The 23,189-nt window shown below is 34.9% G+C and overlaps 2 protein-coding genes across 3 annotated transcripts in view; both read right to left on the bottom strand.

Annotated features, from left to right (window-relative positions):
• The window catches only part of LOC127859954 (ankyrin repeat and MYND domain-containing protein 2-like), a 42,021-nt gene extending 19,991 nt beyond the window's left edge, over positions 1-22,030 (bottom strand). Inside the window, exons 1-7 of one of the 2 annotated variants that reach the window (XM_052397610.1) lie at positions 21,964-22,030; positions 12,390-12,454; positions 5,840-5,978; positions 3,831-3,929; positions 3,091-3,165; positions 1,578-1,663; positions 531-724 (exon numbers count right to left, since the gene is read on the bottom strand). In XM_052397610.1, the coding sequence (XP_052253570.1) occupies positions 531-724; positions 1,578-1,663; positions 3,091-3,165; positions 3,831-3,929; positions 5,840-5,972 (587 nt within the window). In that variant the 5' untranslated portion in view covers positions 5,973-5,978; positions 12,390-12,454; positions 21,964-22,030. Of the gene's footprint in view, positions 1-530; positions 725-1,577; positions 1,664-3,090; positions 3,166-3,830; positions 3,930-5,839; positions 5,979-12,389; positions 12,455-21,685; positions 21,904-21,963 lie in introns of those variants that run through there. The other variant, XM_052397609.1, reaches the window with a different exon arrangement.
• LOC127859955 (uncharacterized) lies at positions 16,433-18,906 on the bottom strand. Its single transcript, XM_052397611.1, has 5 exons — positions 18,684-18,906; positions 18,282-18,426; positions 17,944-18,111; positions 17,356-17,484; positions 16,433-17,123 (listed from the first exon to the last, which is right to left on the bottom strand). The coding sequence occupies exons 1-5, from the start codon at positions 18,760-18,762 to the stop codon at positions 16,685-16,687; spliced, it is 960 nt and encodes a 319-aa protein (XP_052253571.1). The 5' UTR covers positions 18,763-18,906; the 3' UTR covers positions 16,433-16,684.
• Positions 22,031-23,189: the final 1,159 nt, after the last annotated feature.

Here is a 23,189-nt window from a genome sequence, read left to right as displayed (position 1 = left end):
AGTAGTAGTAGTAGTAGTAGTAGAAGTAGTAGTAGTAGTAGTAGTAATAGTAGTAGTAGTAGTAGTAGTAGTAGTAGTAGTAGTAGTAGAAGTAGTAGAAGTAGTAGTAGTAGTAGTAGTAGTAGAAGTAGCAGTAGTAGTAGTAGTAGTAGTAGTAGTAGTAGTAGTAGTAGTAGTAGTAGTAGTAGTAGTAGTAGAAGTAGTAGTAGTAGTAGTAGTAGTAGTAGTTGCCCCCATAGACCATGACATAAGCCACGCTGGCCTTTGGCCAGTGGAGCTAAAAACCAATGTGTAAAGCCCTCTAGACATTTAAACAGAAAATGAAAAAATAAAATTAAGAGTAGAAAGAATCCCAGCCATTCAAAAACAAATACATTGCCAGGGATTTTTTTTTCTTACAAGTGTCTTCGTCCCTAAATTGGATACAAGGGGGGGGGGGGGGGGGGCTGGAGTGGGGATTAAGCTAAGGAAGGACCACTTCATACATTAAAATTGACAAACACATAAAAGATCCAGCAATCAACACATACGATTTAATCCAGGTGTCAAGGTCCTTGCAGTCTTTTGCCTTGCGGATAATTGTAGAAAAGTAGTGTGCCTTCATGGCCACGATGTCGTCTGGTTCCCGAGCCTTCATAGCTTTCTCCGCTATTAGATCGAGCACCTTGCACACCTTGTAGCTGTCACGGAGCAGCTCTGGGTTGTCTTGCACATGCATGGAGATCTGCATGATGTTTAAGTTTATATTATATTTGCTAGGAAGCATTGCATAAGTGTCCCCCAAAAATACTGTGTAACAAACAGGAGCTCTGGATAGAAAATGTAGGACTGAAAATCCTTCAGTCTTTAACGGGACCATTTCACAGATTTTGGCATGTATTGAAGTACATGTATGTTATTAAATGCTTTATATTGATAAATGTAAACATTGGATCTAAAAACCTCCAGTACAAAAACAAGAATACAATTTAAGAAAGAAAAAAAGTATGCCTCAACTGGGCTCAAACCACTGACCCCTGGAGTAAAAGTCTATCGCTTAAACCACTCGGCCATCCGGGCTCACACAATAAGGGATTTATTTCATACTTTATATAAGTTATCCTCGTAGTATAACAAAATATAACAACAACAACAGAACTCTCCAAATTATTCAATCATTTTGCGTTGCAACACTTTTTAATTTTCAGGTTTTTAAATTGTCAAAAGATGCATATAATAGATATTTTAGAGCATGATAAATAATCAGTATAACTGTTTCCTCACAAATATCATAACTAAAAGTTAAAAACGAAGTTGTGCCAATAGGAAACACATTTTTTTAATTTTGTCAATTTACCAAAATGTGAAAAGGCTCATTTAATTTGTATAGAAAACATTTTCTATAAACAGTACCTCTATTACAAGAGACTAAAGAGATAATGTGAAGTTTTTTCCTTCTTTTATTTAGATATTATTGCAAATTGGAACAATTGTTTTAAACCAGCTCAGGGACAGTGCCCAAAAAGGAACAGGGTGAAACATCCCACAATTATATTCCCTCTAGATCTTTCCCTACGTAACAATAGTGCCAATCCTACCTTGACAGGGTGCATGCTGGACATGTTTAGGAGCTTCAGTAGAGCAGGAACAAGCAACATGGGCAGTTTGGGCTCAGTCTCTTGGCCTGAAAAATGAGAACCAAACAGCTTTAACAAAGAATTGCTTGAAACAAGATGCGTTTGTGAAACACAATGTCCCCCTATATGACGTTTGACCTTGTAGGATGACATTGACCCTTCACCACTCAAAATGTGCAGCTCCATGAGATACACATGCATTTCAAATATAAAATTGCTAGCTTCAATATTGCAGAAGTGACATTACATGAGAAATTTTGACCCATATATTTGACCTTGAAAGATGACCTTGATCTTGACCTTTCACCACTCAAAATGTGCAGCTCTATGAGATACACATGCATGCCAAATACAAAGTTGCTATCTTCAATATTGCAAAAGTATTCATAAAATAAGCGATTTGGGCCACATATATTTGACCTCTGACCTTGAAGAATGACCTTGACCTTGACCTTTCACCACTCAAAAAGTGCAGCTCCATGAGATACACATGCATGCCAAATATCAAGTTGCTATCTTCAATATTGCAAAAGTACTCATAAAATGAGCGATTTTGGCCACATATATTTGACCTCTGACCTTGAAGGATGACCTTGACCTTTCACCACTCAAAATGTGCAGCTCCATGAGATACACATGCATGCCAAATATCAAGTTGCTATCTTGAATATTGAAATACTGCAAAAGTGTACATTAAATTAGCGATTTTGACCCATATATTTGACCTTTGACCTTGAAGGATGACCTTGACCTTGAGCTTTCACCACTCAAAATGTGCAGCTCCATGAGATACATATGCATGCCTAATATCAAGTTGCTATCTTCAATATTGCAAAAGTTATTGCAAATGTTAAAGTTGGCGCAAACAGACAGACAGACAGACCAACCAACCAACCAACAGACAGGGCAAAAACAATATGTCCCCCACTACTATAGAGGGGGACATAAAAATGTTTAATTAATAAAGCGTCCAAATGCAGGCGTGATGGCAAGCAATTTTTTTTCTTACCCTGAAATTAGATCTAAACAGCTAAACCATATGATGTACAAAGAGTATAGGAACACAATGGACAGTTCTATTGCAGATGATGTTATTAGTCCATGCACGGCGAGCGCATAACCGGACAAGTTTGTGGGATTGAAAAGTCTTGTCAGACTACCCGCTGTAGAGTCAAGCAGGGTTTTGAAGTCTCATTACCTAACAGGGTAACTCCTGACCAGACTGTGCATATGCTGTAAAACCTATTTTCGCATGATGCGGCTAAAATAGCTGCATCCCCCAATAGCCTGATTTCGTAAAAATACACAAATACAAATACAAAAATACATGCATAACATGTTATTTATTGAAATGAACTTCCTTTTGAGATCAAAATTTGACAGCATTATTCGTAATGATAGACTGGATTTTTAAAAGAAAGTTTATAAAATTCCAGGACAAGTCTATTGTTCCCCAAGTAGGGCTTCATTCTACCTCTCGGCACTGTGTAGTACTCCAGATCTGACTTGTCAAAGAAGTTGTTGATTACGGCCACACACTGGTGTTGTCCTGCAACAAGGGATTGAGAACCTTTTTTTAAAATTCTAGACATCATTGTGTTGTCAACCCTTTACCACTTAGATACGTATTTTGACATGTTTGTAGTCCCTAATCTAGAAAGAAAGGTCTTTAATTAAATTTAAATTTCTAAGGGACTACAAATGTGTCAAAATACGTATCTAAGTGGAAAAGGGTTAAGTTATGCACAATATACCAGTAAATCTATATAACTAACGTGACAACATACATGTACGTGCCTTAGAAACAGTAAGACCTTTCTTACTTGATTCAAGTTTTAAAGGCTTCCTTTCCAATCCTTTGATATTGATGAGCAGCAAACAGCATAAAACCTGATCAGACTGCGAGCCTCACGCAGGCTGTTCTGATTTTATGCTGTTTGTACAGAGCCATTTTAACTTTGCTCCTGAATGAGAGGGTTAAAAAGTAAGCTGCAAAGGCCTTGCAAAAGTGACCAAACTCAGGTAAAATAAATAAAAGATATTTACAACCTCTCATTATCAAATTCATTAATATGATACACATTTTCACATTTTTGATGTTGTGTTTACAATTATACAATCAATAGTTATTTTTAATGAAACTTGCTGACACATAAAAAATTACTGCCCACTTAAATACCTGTTGACATTACATGTATATTCAGTATTTCTTACCCACAAAAGCTGCCATCTGTGCTGCATTCCGACCCACTGAGTTCACTGGGTCCTTCTTAGCGCCATGTTCCAGGACTAGCCTGGTCATTGCTGTGTTACCTTTGAGAAAAAAAGGTGAATTTGTTTCATTTTCATCAAAACTGCATTTTTTCATGGAATAAAAGTGTACATTTACATTGAGGTTTAATTCATAAATTCTGATGGAATTATTATATGATCTATAAATAAACACAACATTGATTGGTTTCAGCAGTGATTGACAGCAATACAATCTACTTATTATTACAAAGTAACGCAATAAATTTCACAATAATGCAGTTCAATTTTCGCTATGCTTATTAGTTTGATCTTATAATTAATGCAGTGAAAATGTCTTTCACCTCATTATACCAGACACTGACACATAACTAACATAACAAGAGATGTGTTTGTCAGAAACACAATGCCCCTTTTGCGCCGCTTTGAAGTCATATATTTTACCTTGAAGAATGACCTTGACCTTTCACCACTCAAAATATGCAGCTCCATGCGATACACATGCATGCCAAATATCAAGTTGCTATCTTCAATATAGCAAAAGTTATGACCAATGTTAAAGTTTTCGGACAGACAGACAGACTGACTGACGGACTAACAGTTCAAAAACTATATGCCACCCTTTGGTGGCATACAAAAACAACAGCTGTAATAGTATCAACAATTTTTTTGCACAATTAAGAAAAGTACCAGTACCAGCCCAATTGGGAAAAATGTCAGAGAAAACCCCTGAAATTAGGAAAATACGCTTCATGAATTCTTCATTTTGGGAAATTGGTGTATTTGATATTTTGCTCCCAAATACTTTAAAATTGATCAGTAAGTGTTGTTAAGTTGTCAATGTTACATGTATATTAACTAAGGTTCAAGCCATAGAGCTTCATAGGGAAATAATGCTTTTTATTTTTAAAAAATACCTTTTTTCGGGGATTTTTTTTTTACAGCAAATGGGAATTTCTGTTCTAATTAGGAAAGTGCTGTTTTCGATCAAGAAGGAAAAAAACTGCTAAGTATTTTCAATTAACAAGAGACCGTCGGGGACGGGTGATGCCCCCCAAAGTTGTTTTTTTGTCACAATATTGCACTATATATTCAGATAAAAGGAAACGTCTTGAGGGACATAACTTTGGACACAATAATACAACGAATGGTTTAGCAACTTAAAAATTTCATAGGGCCATAACTCTCAAAATAAATCATCTAACCAGAACCCACAAATAACATGCGCATCTCCTCAAGGCAGTTAAGCTTCCCATGAAGCTTCATTGTATTCCAGTCAGTAGTTGGGGAGAAATAGCCTGGACAAGAATTGCACTTTATGAACAGTTTAAAAAAAAATTCAAAGGGCCATAACTCTGTGAAAAATCATCCGACCAGAACCGGCTGATAATATGCACATCTCCTCTTGGTAGTGAAGCTTCCCATAAAGTTTCATTGAATTCCTGTAATATGTTGATGAGAAATAGCATGGACAAGAATTGCACTATATGTACAATGGAAAATTTCAAAGGGCCATAACTCTGTGAAAAATCATCCGACAAAAACCGGCTGATAATATGCACATCTCCTCTTGGTAGTGAAGCTTCCCATAAAGTTTCATTGAATTCCGGTCATCAGTTGCTGAGAAATAGCCCGGACAAGAATTGAACTATATGTACAGTTAATGGAAAATTTCAAAGGGCCATAACTCTGTGAAAAATCATCCGACCAGAACCCGCTGATTATATGCACATCTCCTCTTGGTAGTGAAGCATCCCATAAAGTTTCATTGAATTCCGGTCATTAGTTGCTGAGAAATAGCCCGGACAAAAATTGTGCATGGATGGACACACAGACGGACGGACGAAGCAGCGACTATATGCTCCCCCCAAAAAATTCTTTGGGGGAGCATAAAAAGCAAAAAGGAATACATAAAATCATTGAAAATTGTTTTTAGGTAAATCAGACGGCTTACAATCATTGGTGAAGCCTACCTGAAAGTGCTGCAAACATCAGTGTAGTGTAGCCGTTCTCATGCTCACTAGAGTTCACATTGGCTCCATAGTTCATCAGCAACTCTGCGACCTCCAGTTTGCCTCGGAATGCAGCATGTTGTAGGGGAGTCATGCCACTCTGGGAGATTAAGAAATATACAACAGACATAAATAAAGTATTCAACTTACTTTTTTAAAGTTAGTCTTGTTCATTTGGGCTAGTTGCTTGGAAAAAATCATTAGCCCTAAATCTGATTTAAAAGCCCAATGTTTATAAAATAGCAAGCAAATTTAAAAGAAAACGTGTGTCCTTGATATTAATTATATAAATGTAAAGGAAAAAATGGTGATTTTTACAAAATGTCAGTTGACCTTATTGAAAAAAAGTGTAGACTTTATTTTTGAATGAGCATTGAATGTTTTTGCTGAACGAAAATGTATTTAATGCAAGTGGATCTTCACAACTATCAATTTAGTTGGGTAACACTCAAACACTACGGTAAAATGCAATTTGTGAAGGCAGCAGGTTTTTCCTGACCTTTTTTAGGAAAAAATACCCAGTTAAAATTACAAAATGCATCATTTTGTGTTCAGAAATTGTAAAACTGGTTAGTACCATGCAACTGTAGATTTGATATCAGGGCTGTTTTTATTTGGGGAAGGGCCTGTCCTTCCATTTTGCGGGAAAATAGTAAGCTTGAAATTTGTGAAAGTTTGCATCATTTAAAAGAAATTCTCTTTAGGGGAAGGGGCCTATTAAAGGCCCTTGCTAAAGAAGGAAAAACGCCCTGTGATACAATTTCATATTTATTAATTAGACTTAAAAGCAATCGCATTAAAGAACGTGTTTTTAGTTAATTAGGTAAACATGTATCATTGCTATTTCAAAAAGAATTGGGAATTAACATCTAAGAATTCTGAAAGAGTCCTATCATGGTTTAAGAAGATATTCTAACGTGTGAAAACAATAAACAAGAGGGCCATGATGGCCCTAAATCGCTCACCTGATTAACCTTGCTACATCAACTAAAATTCTATCAGACCCATATACAATCCCAAGCCAGATTTCATTAATTAATATATTCTGACAAAATTTCATTAAGACGTGATGAAAACTGAGACCTCTTTCATCTACACAAGGTTTTACTAGAATTGGCCCGGTGACCTAAATTTTGACCACAGATGACTCATATTCATATCCAAAATCAGATTTTATCAACATAAACATTCTGACCATACTTCTTTAAGATCAGATGAAAACTAAGACCTCTATTGTCTACACAAGGTTTTTCTATGATTTTAACAAGTGATCTAGTTTTTGACCACAGATGACCCAAATACAATCTCAACCCATATTTCATCAAGATTAACATTCTGGCCAAATTTTATTAAGTTCGGATGAAAACTGTGACCTCTGCTATCTGCAAAAGTTGTTTTTTAACTTTGACCTAGTGGCCTAGTTTTTGACCCTAGATGACCCAAATTCAATCCCAACCCAGATCTTAACAAGACAAACATTCTATTATAATATTTCATTAAGATCTGATGAAAACTGTGACCTCTATTGTCTTCACAAGGTTTTTCTATTATTTGACCTAGTGACCTAGTTTCTGACCCCAGATGACCCAAATTCAATCCCAATCCAGATTTTATCAAGATAAACATTCTGACCAAATTTCATAAAGATTGGATGAAAACTGTGACCTCAATTGTCTACACAAGGTTTTTCTATTATTTGACCTAGTGACCTAGTTTTTGACCTCAGATGACTCAAATAAAATCCCAACCCAGATTTCATCAAGATAAACATTCTGACCAAATTTCATAAAGATTGGATGAAAACTGTGACCTCTATTGTCTACAAAAGGTTTTCTATTAATTGACCTAGTGACCTAGTTTTTGACCCCCAGATGACCCAAATACAATCCCAACCCAGCTTTCATCAAGATAAACATTCTGACCCAATTTCGTAAAGATTGGATGAAAACTGTGACCTCTATTGTCTTCACAAGGTTTTTCTATTATTTGACCTAGTGACCTAGTTTTTGACCCCAGATGACCCAAATACTGTAATCCATACTATAGCCATATAAGGAAAAATGCCCCGCCCCTGGTGGCCATGTTTTTAAAGCAACCAAAACCATTTTCGAACTCATCCAAGATATCATTGGGACAAATCTTCTGACCAAGTTTCATGATGATCGGAAAATAAAATGTGACCTCTAGGGTGTTAACAAGGTTTTACTATAGCCATATAAGGAAAATAGCCCCGCTCCGTTGTGGCCATGTTTTTCAACCAACCGGCATCATTTTTGAACTCGTCCAAGATATCATTGGGATGAATCTTCTGACCGAGTTTCATGAAGATCGGACTATAAATGTGGCCTCTAGAGTGTTAACAAGATTTTACAATAGCCTTATTTAGCCAAATAAGGAAAAATGCCCCGCCCCTTGGCGGCCATGTTTTTCAAGCAAATGTAACCATTTTCGAACTCATCCAAGATATTATCAAGACAAATCTTCTGACCATATTTTATCAAGATTGGACAATAAATGTGGCCTCTAGAGTGTTAATAAGGTTTTAATATAGCCATATAAAGAAAAATGCCCCGCCCCCTAGCGGCCATGTTTTTCAACCAACTGGCATCATTTTTGAACTAGTCCAAGATATTATTGGGATGAATCTTCTGACCAAGTTTCATGAAGATTGGACAATAAATGTGGCCTGTAGAGTGTTAATAAGATTTTACTATAGCCATATAAAGCCATATAAGGAAAAATGCCCCGCCCCTTGGCAGCCATGTTTTTCAAGCAAAGTTTTCCATTTTTGAACTCATCAAGATATTAGTGGGACAAATCTTCTGAGCAAGTTTCATGAAGATCGAAAAATAAATGTGGCATCTAGAGTGTTAACAAGATTTTACTATAGCCATATAAGGAAAATGCCACGCCCCTTGGCAGCCATGTTTTTCAAGCAAACGTAACCATTTTTTAACTCATCCAAGATATCATTAAAACCAATCTTCTGACCAAATTCCTTGAAGATTGGACAAATAATGTTACCTCTAGAGAGTTAACAAGGCAAATGTTGACGCCGCACAACGGACAAAAAGCAATCACAAAAGCTCACCATGAGCACGTTGTGCTCAGGTGAGCTAAAAATATTAATAACTTTTTAAAGTTATCGCAGGATCCAGAAAAGTGTGACAGACAGACTCACAGACAGACACACAGAGCGCAAACCAAGAGTCCCCTCGAGTAAAACCGGTAGGGGACAAGATAAACATTGTGACCAAATTTCATAAATATTTGATGAAAACTGTGACCTCTATTGTCTACACAAGATATTTCTATTATTTGACCTAGTGAACTAGTGTTTCACCCCAGATGACCCAAATACAATCCCAACCCAGATTTCATCAAGATAAACATTTTGACCAAATTTCATAAAGATTTTATGAAAACTGTGACCTCTTTTGTCTACACAAGGTTTTTCTATTATTTGACCTAGTGACCTAGTATTTGACAACAATCCCAACCCAGATTGCAGCTAGATAAACATTCTGACCAAATTTCATAAATATTGGATGAAAACTGTGACCTCTTTTGTCTACACAAGATTTTTCTATTATTTGACCTAGTGACATAGTTTCTGACCCAAGATGACCCAAATACAATCCCAACCCAGATTTCATCATGATAAACATTCTGACCAAATTTCATAAAGATTGGATGAAAGCTGTGACCTCTATTGTCTACACAAGGTTTTTCTATTATTTGACCTAGTGACCTAGTTTTTGACCACAGATGACTCAAATACAATCTAAACCCATATTTAATCAAGATTAACATTCTGGCCAAATTTTATTAAGTTTGGATGAAAACTGTGACCTCTGCTATCTAAAAAAGTTGTTTTTTAATTTTGACCTTGTGACCTAGTTTTTGACCCTAGGAGACCCAAATTCAATCCCAACCCAGATTTTAACAAGACAAACATTCTGACAATATTTCATTAAGATCTGATGAAAACTGTGACCTCTATTGTCTACACAAGGTTTTTCTATTATTTGACCTAGTGACCTAGTTTCTGACCCCAGATGACTCAAATACAATCCCAATCCAGATTTTATCAAGATAACCTTCTGACCCAATTTCATAAAAATTGGATGAAAACTGTGACCTTTATTGTCTACACAAGGTTTTTCTATTATTTGACCTAGTGACCTAGTTTTTGACCCCAGATGACTCAAATAAAATCCCAACCCAGATTCCATCAAGATAAACATTCTGACCCAATTTCGTAAAGATTGGATGAAAACTGTGACCTCTAATGGTACTTGACTATGCATGTAAACATATTGTGGCAATGTTCAACCACTTTGTGATCTGGAAAACCCTCAAATATTATTATATAGTTACACAAACATATTACACATCTGTGTATTCCTTTTTCTATAATTAATATATTAAATAGTCCTATTTGGATTCAAATTTTTAAACTACAGATCACAAAGTCTAAAGACTCCAACAAACCCATTGCAGTATATACTGAACAATGGGTCTGGTAATGATGCTGCCACATACAACAGTATGTGTGTTTTCACCATCTTTACTTATAAAAATTGGGCTATTCTTTCTCTCTCTCCTCCTTAAAAAACAATACAAAGAATAACATACAATAACAACATCATATGAATGATATAAATTAATAATAAGCACAGTAATGTAACAAAAAACATAGTAATCTAATACTATAAAACAAATCCAAGTTCTTTTGGATTAACTCATTCTTGTTCTTTCATTTATATTTTTGCATATCAACCATCATTGTTTACTTTTTCTTAAAAGTACAAAGTCAGCCGTGGGAAAATCTATTTTAAAACGGATTGACCTACTGGCAATCCTTAATAAGAAATTTCGGCCAATCAGCGCCATCGTTATATAAGCGCATCAACCAATTAAAACGCCGCTTTTTAACCGCGTTAGGCCTATTCACTGTATAGCACTGCGTCTTTTTAACGCTTCATATAAAGGTTATATATTTTTAAACCAATAGATTTTTATTAAGGCACCGCACCAACACTGCAAAGTTTTATATTTATACCAATGGTACAGCCCAGTAAAATCGGGCTGTCCATTTTATGGCCGTTTTCGGCTTTTTATGCAGAGTTCTATGTTAAGCAGTGTGCTCGGGCAATGGTTTTTAACCGAAGTCCCGAGGGTAAATAACCCCAATAGTCAGTCATCAAGATAAACATTCTGACAAAATTTCATAAAGATTGGATAAAAAACTGTGTCCTCTTTTGTCTACACAAGGTTTTTCTATTATTTGACCTAGTGACCTAGTTTGTGACCCCAAATGACCCAAATACAATCCCAACCCAGATTTCATCAAGATAAACATTCTGACCAAATTTCATAAAGATTGGATGAAAACTGTGACCTCTATTGTCTACACAAGGTTTTTCTATTATTTGACATAGTGACCTAGTTTTTTGACCCCAGATGACCCAAATACAATCCCAACCCAGATTTCATCAAGATAAACATTCTGACCAAATTTCATAAAGATTGCATGAAAACTGTGACCTCTACTGTCTACACAGACAAATTTTTGACGGACGCACACATGCACGACAGACGCCGGACATCACACTGTCACATAAGCTCACCATTCCACTTTGTGATATAGAATATTTCAAGCTTATGATTGTAACTATTAAGAAATGAAAATGACAGTTCTCTGTAGAGATAGTCAATAACCAAAAGCATTTTCTTCTTATATAACATATTATTTTGGGGATTTTGAGGTTAGTTTTTCAGAAAATAGAATTCATATAAAAGTGACTCAGTGCCTTAAAAAATGACAAACTAATGAGTTAATAAAAAAAAACATACTAAACAAGACAATTAAAATGGCCAGAATGTGTGAATGAAGAACTTAACTAACATCTTAAATCTGCACAGAACTGAAACAGATCTGAGAACTCAATGGTATGCACCTGTCTTCTCTTCATGACAAATGATGTGTGAACAACTATATACAAATATTCCATGACAAATTACAACAAGGTGCTAATACTTCTACAGCTGCACAAATGGTCTCTTGAAAGGAACAATGTTTCATAGGTTTTCAATGTCTGTAAATGTATCACCAGGGAATTGACATATTGTCAATAAAACATTCAATTATGTACACATGAGTGTTTTTGTCTTGTATTTATAAACAAGAGATGTGTTTGTCAGAAACACAATCCCACCTATTGCACTGCTTTGAAATAAAATTCCAATATATCATTTGGCAGGTTTAGAAATTATCTCCCTTTTAAAGCTTATTACTTCCCTTGGATTGCATTTTTTGACTTTCGACTTAGAAGGATAACCTTGACCTTTCAACACTCAAAATGTGCAGCTTTATGAGATACACATGCAAGCCAAATGTCACGTTGCTATCTTCAATATTGCAAAAGTTATGGCCAATATTATAACATATTTTTTTAAAGTGTAATACAATTTGTAGACCTTACAGCAGTCAGCCACTTGTACTTACCTCATCAAGACAGTTGATTTTCACATCTTTTTCTAATAATAGTTTCTGCGCCTGCGCTACATTTCCTGAAAAGAGTTGCAAACAACCACACATTTTAATTCTTAAAATTGAAAAACTGATGTTCTAGCTAAATATAATGAAAAATGTAACTAAATTGCTGAAAAGATTTAGTATATCTGATTCCAGTCCTTTAGTGAAGCACAATGCAATATTGTGACATTTATTATAGAACAAGGGACCTACAAAATTGTCACAAAACTAGGTTTTCAATTTAAAAAAAAGTCTGATAAAGGGAGACAATTCAAAATGTGCATTGTAACACCCCCTTGTTTCAAATTCAATCTATTTTTACTTGTGGCGACCTTGATTTCTATTTGAAAAAACAGTCTGATAAAGGGAGATAATTCAAACTCAAAATGTGCATTGTAACTGATTGTTCATAGTTACCCCCCTTGTTTTAAAATCAATCTTTTTTTAGTTGTGGCAACCTTGACCTTGGAGATATCGACGTAATACTTTCGCGCGACACACCGTCCAATGACGGTTAAAAAATGTGCCAAATGATTGTAAAATCTCACAATGAACGACACAGTTATGGCCCGGACCAGCTCATTAATGGCCATTTTTGACCTTTGAACACAAACTGTGACCTTGACCTTGGAGATATAAACGCAATTCTTTCGCGCGACACACCGTCCAATGATGGTGAACAAAATTATGTGCTATATGATTTTAAAATCTCATAATTAGGCCTTTTCCGCCCTATGGCACGGGTCTGAATATCGGCCCCATTCCCAATGCAAATCTGGTTGTTTTTTCCCAATTGAAAAAAAAAATCCCAATTTCCCCCCCCCAAAAATAAATAAATTTTTGTTAACAATTAAATATATAAGTTAACCTGATCCAGTGTAGAAAATAGAAAAATATTGCATAATTAAATTATCTATTGCCTTGAATTTGTTTTAAAAACAGTAAAATATGTTAAACTGATTTTCCCTAAAATCAGGCGTTTCGCGCGAATTTTTTCCCATTAAAAAAGGCCAGGCCCTTTCCCCAAAATCAGATAAAAAAACCTGCACTTATCACACATGTTCATAATATTTTTGTAAAATTTTAATAACATGTTGAAATAGTTGTTATTGACCAGTTAACGGCTTCTTTGAAATATAAGAAACACTATTTACATGCGATTATTTTTCCAAATTGAGCCAGTTTTGCTAATAATTTTTTTCCCAAAGTGGGGTTTTTCACGACACGAAATTCCCGAAATTCCAGTGTGGCGTTTTCCCAAAATGGGGCGGAAAAGGCCTGATAATGAATGACAAAGTTATGGCCCGGACAAGCTTGTTTGGCCCGCCCGCCGACATTCGCCAATCTAATAACCAGTTTTTTCCTTTGGAAAACCTGGTTAAAAACTGAAGAACCAAGAAAATGATGAGTTAGTTTGTTTTTGACCTCTGTCCCATAATAAATACTGACACATTTGCTACACGCAATAGTAAGACTAAGGAAACAAGAAACATGTATGAAAATGTTCCACGATGAGTAAATTTGTTTTTGACCTCTGTCCCATAATAAATTCTGAGATATTTATTACAGAAAGACTAAGGAACCAAGAAACATGTATGAAAATGTTCCATGATGTGTTAGTTTGTTTTTGACCACTGTCCCATAATAAATTCTAAGACATGTATTACAGTAAGACTTTTTTTAAATTATACTTTTATTTCTTGGCCGATTTTGACATCTTATGTATCATTAGAAAGCCTACGTTATGTTGTTTTCAGATCAGATATAATATATATTATGTTTTTCTTTTAATTTGGGCAAGCAAATAACCTGGCGAGTTATAACAGTAACTTTTGCAAATATTATACCGTTTTGGAGTTTTACAATTCTAGATTTACGGTTGACATGTTTGTACATTATACCGATTTGTAGCGTTTATATTTGGAGTTTAGTTTTAAAAATTACATCTTGCTTAGGAGACTAGAATTCTGTATACGATAGAAAAATGGTTTAAAAATGAAAGTAAGGAATGAAGGCGGAATGTAGCACGCGGTCCTAACGCACTGAACTGATTCTACTGTTTTGGCGATAATTCTTTTGTTTAGATACCGGCCATTATGTTTCCTTTGCCATGATCATTATATTTTTTATGGAATAAATCAAAATATATTGTTCACCAAACATATCCATAAAACTAATTATTATTGAAGCTTAATAAATTAATGATTTCAGCTCTTGTTTATAACACAAAAAGGGTGTTAATTTTATGATGAAATATTTTATGAAAATAAATAATAATGTATAAATAGGTGTTCATTGGTCTCTTTAGTGGTGATAAATATCTAATTTCTAATGTAGTTTCTAAGTACATGACTTGTATTTCTGAATTTTAAATAGAATAATCACAGCCCAAAAGTACAACATTAATTGCTAATTCAGTGTTTTGATTAAGGGGTCTAAGTGTCTTTATTAAAATAATCAGGGGTCTATGTGTCTTCAACAAAAATACTGAATATAGGGGTCGTAGTGTCAAGGGGTCGAAAAGTAATCTAAAATGGGTAGGGGTCGAAGTGTCAAGGTCTCGAAGTGTCTTGCTACCAAAAAGCCAGAGCTCCAGATAAGGGCCGTACAGCCGTAGATACGCCTTTTTCATGAAGATTACGAATTTATTTTTATAAACTGGACGTACAATTACGACATTAATATCCATTTAACGCATTTACGAAAACAAAACTGGCCATACCGATACGTCTGCGTCAGCGCGGCGTGATTTGTTGGTCTCTAACCTAACAGCGCTTTTCGTTAATTTAAATTACCGAAAAGTTGTAGACTGGGTTCATATATTATTGTCTATTCTGTCGCGTGATTTCCTTAACTTATAAATCTGTCAAAAACGATATGTCTGCGCGCAATTAAATGCCGGCTTAACCGAAAGCGGCTCAAAACAACACTTTGTTGTCATATAATGACTACATACGGTGTCTTCTAACCATCCGGACATTAAATCTGTAAACCAGGAAAAAGACATTGTCGCCCCGATATTAAACGATTTGATTGCATCGGTGGCGTAAAATGTTAGAAAACACGATGGGAAACGGACGAGACAGTGAAATAAGTGTTCATTTACTTAGCTTACTAGTTGGCTTGTGTTTTCTTGTCAAGAAAAATGAAGAAATAGTATTAGTTATGAGTTTTAATTTGTTGTTGTATGAGAATCATAATTCAGAATGGAAAACCGAATACAGTAACTGTTTAAGAAGCTACATATATTTATTTTAATTGCTGCAAATGTTTCTGTTAAGTCAGTTATACACCCTTCAATATCCAAGAACACGGGTAGTACAGTACTACCTGTATTTTTGGATATGGTAGTACAGGTACTAATTGATTTTAAGCGTTACTCCTTTTCTTCCTGTCAGTGGCAGTACCGTTATTAATTTCACAAATCCTTATCTGGAGCTTAGTCAATATTAATTGCCGCCTTAGAGTCTTTTGATGATTTTTGCTTTGGCAAACTCTTGGCCTCAATAGTCCACTCTATCTTTTTAATAGCGAGAGTTCCGACACGAATTTCGGTCGCATCACTCCTGAATGTAAATACAAACATATTTGTGACAATTATGAAAGAACGTTGCCTAAATAGTATATATTGATCAAAATATATCGAAATTTACCTGTTAATAAACTATATTTCGAGTTTGTTTCATCCAATATAAATCCTTGGAAGGTAATGTAAAGGTTCATGTTATCTTCCTTGGTGAATACGAGCTCGACATCTAACATCGCTATCCAACTGGAGGCTAAATTCAACTATGTTTGTAACTGAGCTCGGACATTAAGTGTTCAATAAGCGCAAAACAGTAAGAAATGAAATTGAAAATAATAATCATAAGAAGACGAAGAAGCAAAAGAAGAATTATAACTACCGTTTAAAATACTAATAGTAGTTGATTCAAATAATACTTCGAGTAATAGTAACAACAACAACAACAATTAATTGTTAACAATTTATAGTAAAGTATTTGTATGTGGATACCTTCCATTTACAATACTATGATTAATGATTTACAACGTAAACATTAATTAGAAAATGTTTCGTATAATAGTTACAACAACAGCAGCAACGATACTGACACTAATGCTCACTGAGGATTTTTTTTATCTGGTCTGCTTTTCCTGGACAAAGGCATTGTTCGTAGCACACACTACAGCACAAACACTGTTTACGCACGCACACATCACATGTGTTCTCACAAGAATCATGGACGGGGATAGACGACTTGTCCTTATCCTTTGTAAGCAAAGCTGTGTGTGTCCTGTTCTTGACATATACAGTAGTTGTTAATGATTGTGAAGTCATCAACGCACATGGATTTTAGGCAGCTCCGTTTGTAGGGGATAAGCACGGCCAATGCCTGTTTCTCCTCTCGACCTGCACGTCCTACCTCCTGCCAGTAAGTAAGAAAGGATTTGGGTGCTCCCCAGTGAACAACCAAACTGACGTTGGGGATGTTAACACCCATCCCAAACGCAACTGTTGAAACGATGATCCTTGTTCTTCCATTTTTAAAGTTGTCCAGTATGCGGTTCTTGTCCTTTTCCGTTGTGGATGCAGTGAACATCTCCACTCTTCTGCCTTTCACAGTATGTTTTTCCTCTGCATAGACCTTCAGCCCAATGGCATCTAACAACCAAGACCAAACGCCATATACCATCCTGTATGATCTGCAATATATAATATTTTTAAAGACGAGTGGATTCATGTTCATCGCAATACAATAAGCAACAATTATGTTCATTGTACTGCTACAGTATAGTAACAGTTAATTAAGTGATTATCGGGTAATTGTTGAATTAATTTTTAAAACAGAACATGTATATTTACCTAGGACTGGATTGTAAGATTAAAATAATTATCTCTGAATAAAGCATTATTTTGATAATATAAATGCCCGACCTGCAGAAGATAATGGTTTTAGCCATTGATTCGTTGTCAATGTGCACACGTGCATAGTCAAGGAGCCACTGCAATTCCTCCTCGTAGCGCTCTGAACCCGTACTTTTCACAACGAGGGTTATGTTAGGTCTGTATAAGAAATAGATTCAACAGTGCATAAGTTAAGGAAACCAGTATAACTAAACAATTTGTATCATGAAAACAACTGTTTGAAGCATATTTCAACCGGGACCCTTAACCCCCAGTTTAGCCGTAGCCTATCGAGTAAAACAGTTACTGGCGTAGTTACGAACATGTCATTTTCCTTAATGCCCTTCGTCAAACAAATACGGGTATTATCTGTAAATATGGTCATAATTTACTCCAGTGCATGGAGAGCAACGCCACTAAAACATTGCTGATTGACCAATAACAATGATAACACAAACATTATTTAAATTATTAAACGTGTTTACATGCATGATAATTATACAAGTGTAATAAATGGGGGCAATTGATTTTTCTAAATATTACGCATGTAGCTGTTTGTGTGTTCCGACCAATATGAGAGTAAAATCATGTAATAATACATAATACGTGACATGTTACCTGTCAGGTACAATAGCGATGCTGAATGCATTATCAGAAATCTGCAGGTATTTAACAATGTCTTCTCGAACCCGCTCTGTGCCCGTAGCCGTTATTGCTAGCAACGGAACATCAACCACACTTTGAATTTCTGACAAGTCTCTAAATTCTGGGCGGAACTCATATCCCCTGCAATACAATTGTATCGTATTTTATAATTTTTGTTTTATTGCATGATTATTGAAAACCTGTAGCAACATAAAAACAATGTATGAGTAATGCTTCTTATGAACGTAGCCAACTGAGAAGTAATGGAACAACCACTACATTTAAATGGTTAAAATAAGATGTCAACCTACCAGTCGGACACACAATGCGCTTCATCGACCGCAAAAAAGCACAAGCGTGTCTGAAACATCGGGTAACACAAAAGTCTTCGCCATTGTGTCTGCTTCAGAGCCTCTGGAGTCACATAGACCTTGCTTACGTCGGCATGAGTTAGATCTGTGTTACAAATGTAAAATTGATGTTGATAATTAATTGTAAATTATACGTAACTAACAATTAAGACATATGCTCATATTAGTTTTAACCTATTTATTGAAGCTTGATTGCATATAAAGCGCTTATTTAAAACGCTCTCGAGTCCGTTTCCTGGGACTAGAACCAGTACTTGGTGTCTATGGGGGAAATCTAAAGAACGCCCCCCACAGTAACAATATTTGCATATATGATATAATGAAGTTGAAGATGGAATGTACCTTTAACAGGAAGACAATCATCACAAGACAGCCAGCATTTAATACCCGATTCTTGTAGTTGGCTCGCCTGATCTTTCATAAGGCTTATAAGTGGTGATACGACCAAAGGAAATGCTGTTCACCCAAGTAATGAACAAGAATAAGAACAAATGTTATCTAAATATGTTAAAATAGAAAGACATAAAATGGAAACCAATAATATAAATTTAGATTCTTGATATAATAAAAACGTGCGGATAGATAGTTTTGTGTTTAATATAAAAGCCAGCATTAGTATAGGCGTTAGTATAGGCGGATACCTACGGGATACGTAAAAAAATAATATGCGGACTGCATATTTTTTTTTACGTATCCCGTAGGTATCCGCCTATACTAACGCCTATACTAATGCTGGCTCTTATATGCCGGTTGGTTATTTAAGATAAAATAAGAAAATAAACATAGTGAGAAAGAAAAATACACAATATTTGCAAAATTTAAAGATCGAATTTAACATGTTTGCGAACAGGGAACGTCTGTTTTCGCCTCTACAAAAATGACGCTTCTAATAAACAGATGTACATGTACCTGCATATCCTTGATCAATGGAGGAACAATAAAACACATGGACTTTACGAATCCCGTCGGCAGCACTGCATTAACGTCTCGTCCTTGTAAAATTTCATGAATAATTTTCTTTTGTTCAGGTTTAAGTTCAAACTTAAAACGAAGTTTTATGGAATCAAAAACGTTGTTGTTCGTTGTTCCAGCCATTTTAACGATTTCCGGGCATGTGTTAGAAATATGCTATTGACCACTCCCAAAATTGCGCTTTTGTAACAATCATGCATTAAGTATTAATATACATGATATAAAGCCATTGACATCCGTTACACGTTTATTACAGCGGATGCGTTGGGTGGTGTTTTTTTTTAAGTGCGGCATTAGTATTAATGGAAGCAGAGTGAACAGATGCAGTACCTCTGCTATATAAAATTTTAAATTGCGTGAATAAAAAAAAATGCAGTGTGCGAATTGTTTGAAAACTTTCTCGCCAAAAGCACTAAACGGCCGGACTAAACGATCTAGTTCGGCGAGATGCGGTCGGACACAATGATGGGCCAATGATGACAACATATTGGAAAGCTGACCTGCTGCAGTTCCAGGCGTATAACCATCCAAAATATTTCATTCTTGGACATAGATTAATAGCATGTAAGTCTACACTTATTTTATAGTATTTCTCTTTATTATGAAATTGTTTGTCGGCATTTGTTTACTTAAAAATATACACTTAATATGAAATTAAATAGGTATTCCTGAACATAAATGTTGAATTCTTTCAGCTGTGAATGGTTGGCTGCCAGAAAGGCTCAGGAACGACCTGATTTGGAACAAGACCGTCAATATGAGAGGTGAAAGAGACTCAAATGATGAGGCCGACCTTGTCAACGAATTTTTGAATAGAGAGTTCAAAGGTACGTTTACATATGTGTTGGTGATTTTAAACGTGTCTCGTCATCCGACATTTGGTCATTACATTAATCCAGTCTTTCTCTATACATCGCTTTCAAAATCAAGGCCTCATAAATATAGTTCGAACTTACGTCTTCATTAATCTGCTGACATCAATGAACATTTCCGTACTGTGACATATCATGAAAATTGTATGTCTACATCGCGCTTTCATGTACATTTTGTTTGTACGAATGACAGATGTCTGTACTTTAAGCAATCAATTAGTAAAAGTTAAAAAAAATATATAACACAGTTGTGTTAAAATCAACATAACGATTATCTATATTCATAGGTTATTACGTTGAAGTAATTACACAGTCATTATAAAACTCATTAATTATTTCCAGAGAGTCTTCGTGGCTTTGGAGGTAAAGCCACTTCAGACACACTTGCCCGTCATGGCAAATTAGCTGGAGGAGTTGGGAAAACAATCCAACAAATGTACTCCTCTATGACGCAGGGGCGGGATGAACACGTAGGAAAGAGGGCGGAGGCAAGAAGGGATGAAGATCTCAGGTACATTGTCGGGCTCCTCTTATGTGAACAGTTGATAAAAGTTGTCGGAAAATGTTGTCACAAAGCATTTCAAACGTTAAAGAAGAAGTCATGTTCTAGAACCAAATTCACATGTAGAGTTCAAGTTCTCTGACAGATTGGAGAGACGCAGGCGTATTGTGGCTAAGCGAGGGTATTGATTCCAACAACATTCATGACTATTTTCGTATGTAGCTCTCTACTATAATATACGGTTTTTGTTTTTATATTTATCATTCAAAATCATGCTACTACTTATTCCTTGTGACTTCTGTCAATCATGCGTTTATTTGACACTTGTGTTTTGTATGCCTGTTGTTGAACGATTAAATTATATATATTATATATATATTATATATATATTACCATAAAATGTGTTTTGTTATTGTTAAATGAATAATTTATACATACAGTATCGTGTTACATCAACAGTATTGACAATAATAGCTTTGACGAATCAATGCTTCAAAATATTAGAATCGACAGTAACGAAATACCCCAAAAGTAATAGGTACAAAAAAGCTATAATACAGATCATTGATCCCACTGTAACTAATTTATTTGATACAAAATGGAATAAATGGTTGCCTTTGAGAAAATAATCGTTCCGTGTATATGATTTCGACTGAAATACAGGCAAGTGTTGTGATCTTAGTAAAAAATTTTCAAACAACGGGTAGATTATAGATAGATACACTTGTAAATACTGTAATTTCCATAAAAGTAATGTATTTATTTTTCGTTATGTTTTTTACAGACCGGAGTTTCAGCGTTCAGATTTATTCTGAACGCGAATTATTTCAGCTAATCTGGTGCTTTGAAAAAGCACAGGAGTTTGAAACTCTATCCATAAAGCTAATATAATGGCTAAATAAAAATTATACCCCTATATAGTCTTTATATAGGTTTAGCCATTAGATTAGCTTTATGGATAGAATTTCAAACTCCTGACTCCTGTGCAAAAAGCTTACCTTGGGTAACGGCTTCTAGAAGATTCTTTTCATTTGCACTAAGTTCTGGGAACGTTGACTTCTTTTTTTCGATCCCCATTTTACAGGTTTGCCTTCTATCAGTATTCTTACCTTATACGGATTATTACACCTACTTCACAATAAATTTTCTTAATTTAGCGTAACGGTAAAGCAGTGCTGCAATAAGGTTACAATACACTAAATGATCGCTTCATGTAGGGCTGTACTCTCTACAAAAATATCATAGTTGACAGGAAGGCATGTTTTACACTTTTTACCATTATTCGGGTGTTATCTTGCAGAGATAATGGTAGGGCATGAATAGGTGTTCACTACTGAATCCCTGAAATATGATACACGTGAAGACTATAGTAAACCATTGCACTAGAAAAGGTGAATGCCAGTCAACTCGTACCTAAGTTAACCCGTACCCTAGTCAACTCGTACCCGATTTGGTCAACTCGTACTTTAGTCATTTTTCAGATTGGTCAACTCGTACCTTTTTAATATTTGTTCTTTATGGAAACAAATTGCGATGGGTGTTTGCATGCGTTAGATGTTTTTTTTATGTTTATTGCAGGTACGAGTTTACCAATTAGTTATATTTTGGCATAGACTAACATAACTTGTATGTTGTTGTTTTTTTTACCAGGGTACGATATGACTAATTAAAGTAATTACCTAAGTATATATATATATATTATTCTTATTAATATGTCCAATATACAAAGATTACATCTAAGAAATATATAGAAGTCACTAATCTTTCAAAATATATATTTATTAACAACTATCATTATCGATGTTAAAAGGAAAAATCTTACGGTATGAAACAGTAAAATATTTGTTAACTTTTTCCATTGCATGATTTTTATAAATATTACCAAATTGCAAAATAATTATCATTCATGTCGTTACACTTGTGTATTAGTTAATAAATGTAGTTGTTGTTGATGTTGTTGATATATATGCCTCAAATTATGGTTCGCCTCAAAATTGAGTCCATGATTTAATCAATTAATCAACACCTAAAATACTTATTAACACATTACTTGACACGGGTCGTTAATATCTAAAACGATTTAATCTGCACCTTTGTAAAAATGAAGAACACCTTTGAATCCAAACTAACAACTAACCAATCAATTAAAAAAGATTAGGATTATTGTGTAAAACAAACGGATTTAATGAGTATTTAGATGTTTTAGCATTATTCAATAAAGTAATAAGATTTCCATGTAAATTTGAAACAACGGTCATAATGTTCGAATAATTTGAACATTAAAATAAAAAGAATGCAAGTTATTGTCTCTTGTGTTTTTATTTAGGCATTTATACAACACACAAATAACATATACTACATTCACATTTAACATATTTAGAATATTTATAACATAAATTCCTTAATTCGTGAATATTGTTATATTTAAATTTCCTTAAAGAAACGTTTTGAGCTTTTTACAAATCGTATATCATACAAATATCGGTTTAGTTTGAAACAATT

Source organism: Dreissena polymorpha, chromosome 15, assembly GCF_020536995.1.
Source record: "Dreissena polymorpha isolate Duluth1 chromosome 15, UMN_Dpol_1.0, whole genome shotgun sequence".
In the NCBI taxonomy this organism is placed as follows: Eukaryota; Metazoa; Mollusca; class Bivalvia; order Myida; family Dreissenidae; genus Dreissena; species Dreissena polymorpha.
The sequence above is the reverse complement of the archived record's forward strand: the minus strand, read 5'-3'. Positions and strand labels throughout refer to the sequence as shown.

Bases quoted from the DNA above. Each gene is read 5' to 3' on its own strand.
- LOC127859955 (XM_052397611.1), bottom strand. From the start codon at position 18,762: ATGAAAGATCAGGCGAGCCAACTACAAGAATCGGGTATTAAATGCTGG. The intron at 18,112-18,281 runs GTAGGTTGACAT...ATTGTATTGCAG, and splicing joins GCGCATTGTGTGTCCGACTG to GGGATATGAGTTCCGCCCAG. The intron at 17,124-17,355 runs GTCGGGCATTTA...TATATATTGCAG, and splicing joins AAAACCATTATCTTCTGCAG to ATCATACAGGATGGTATATG.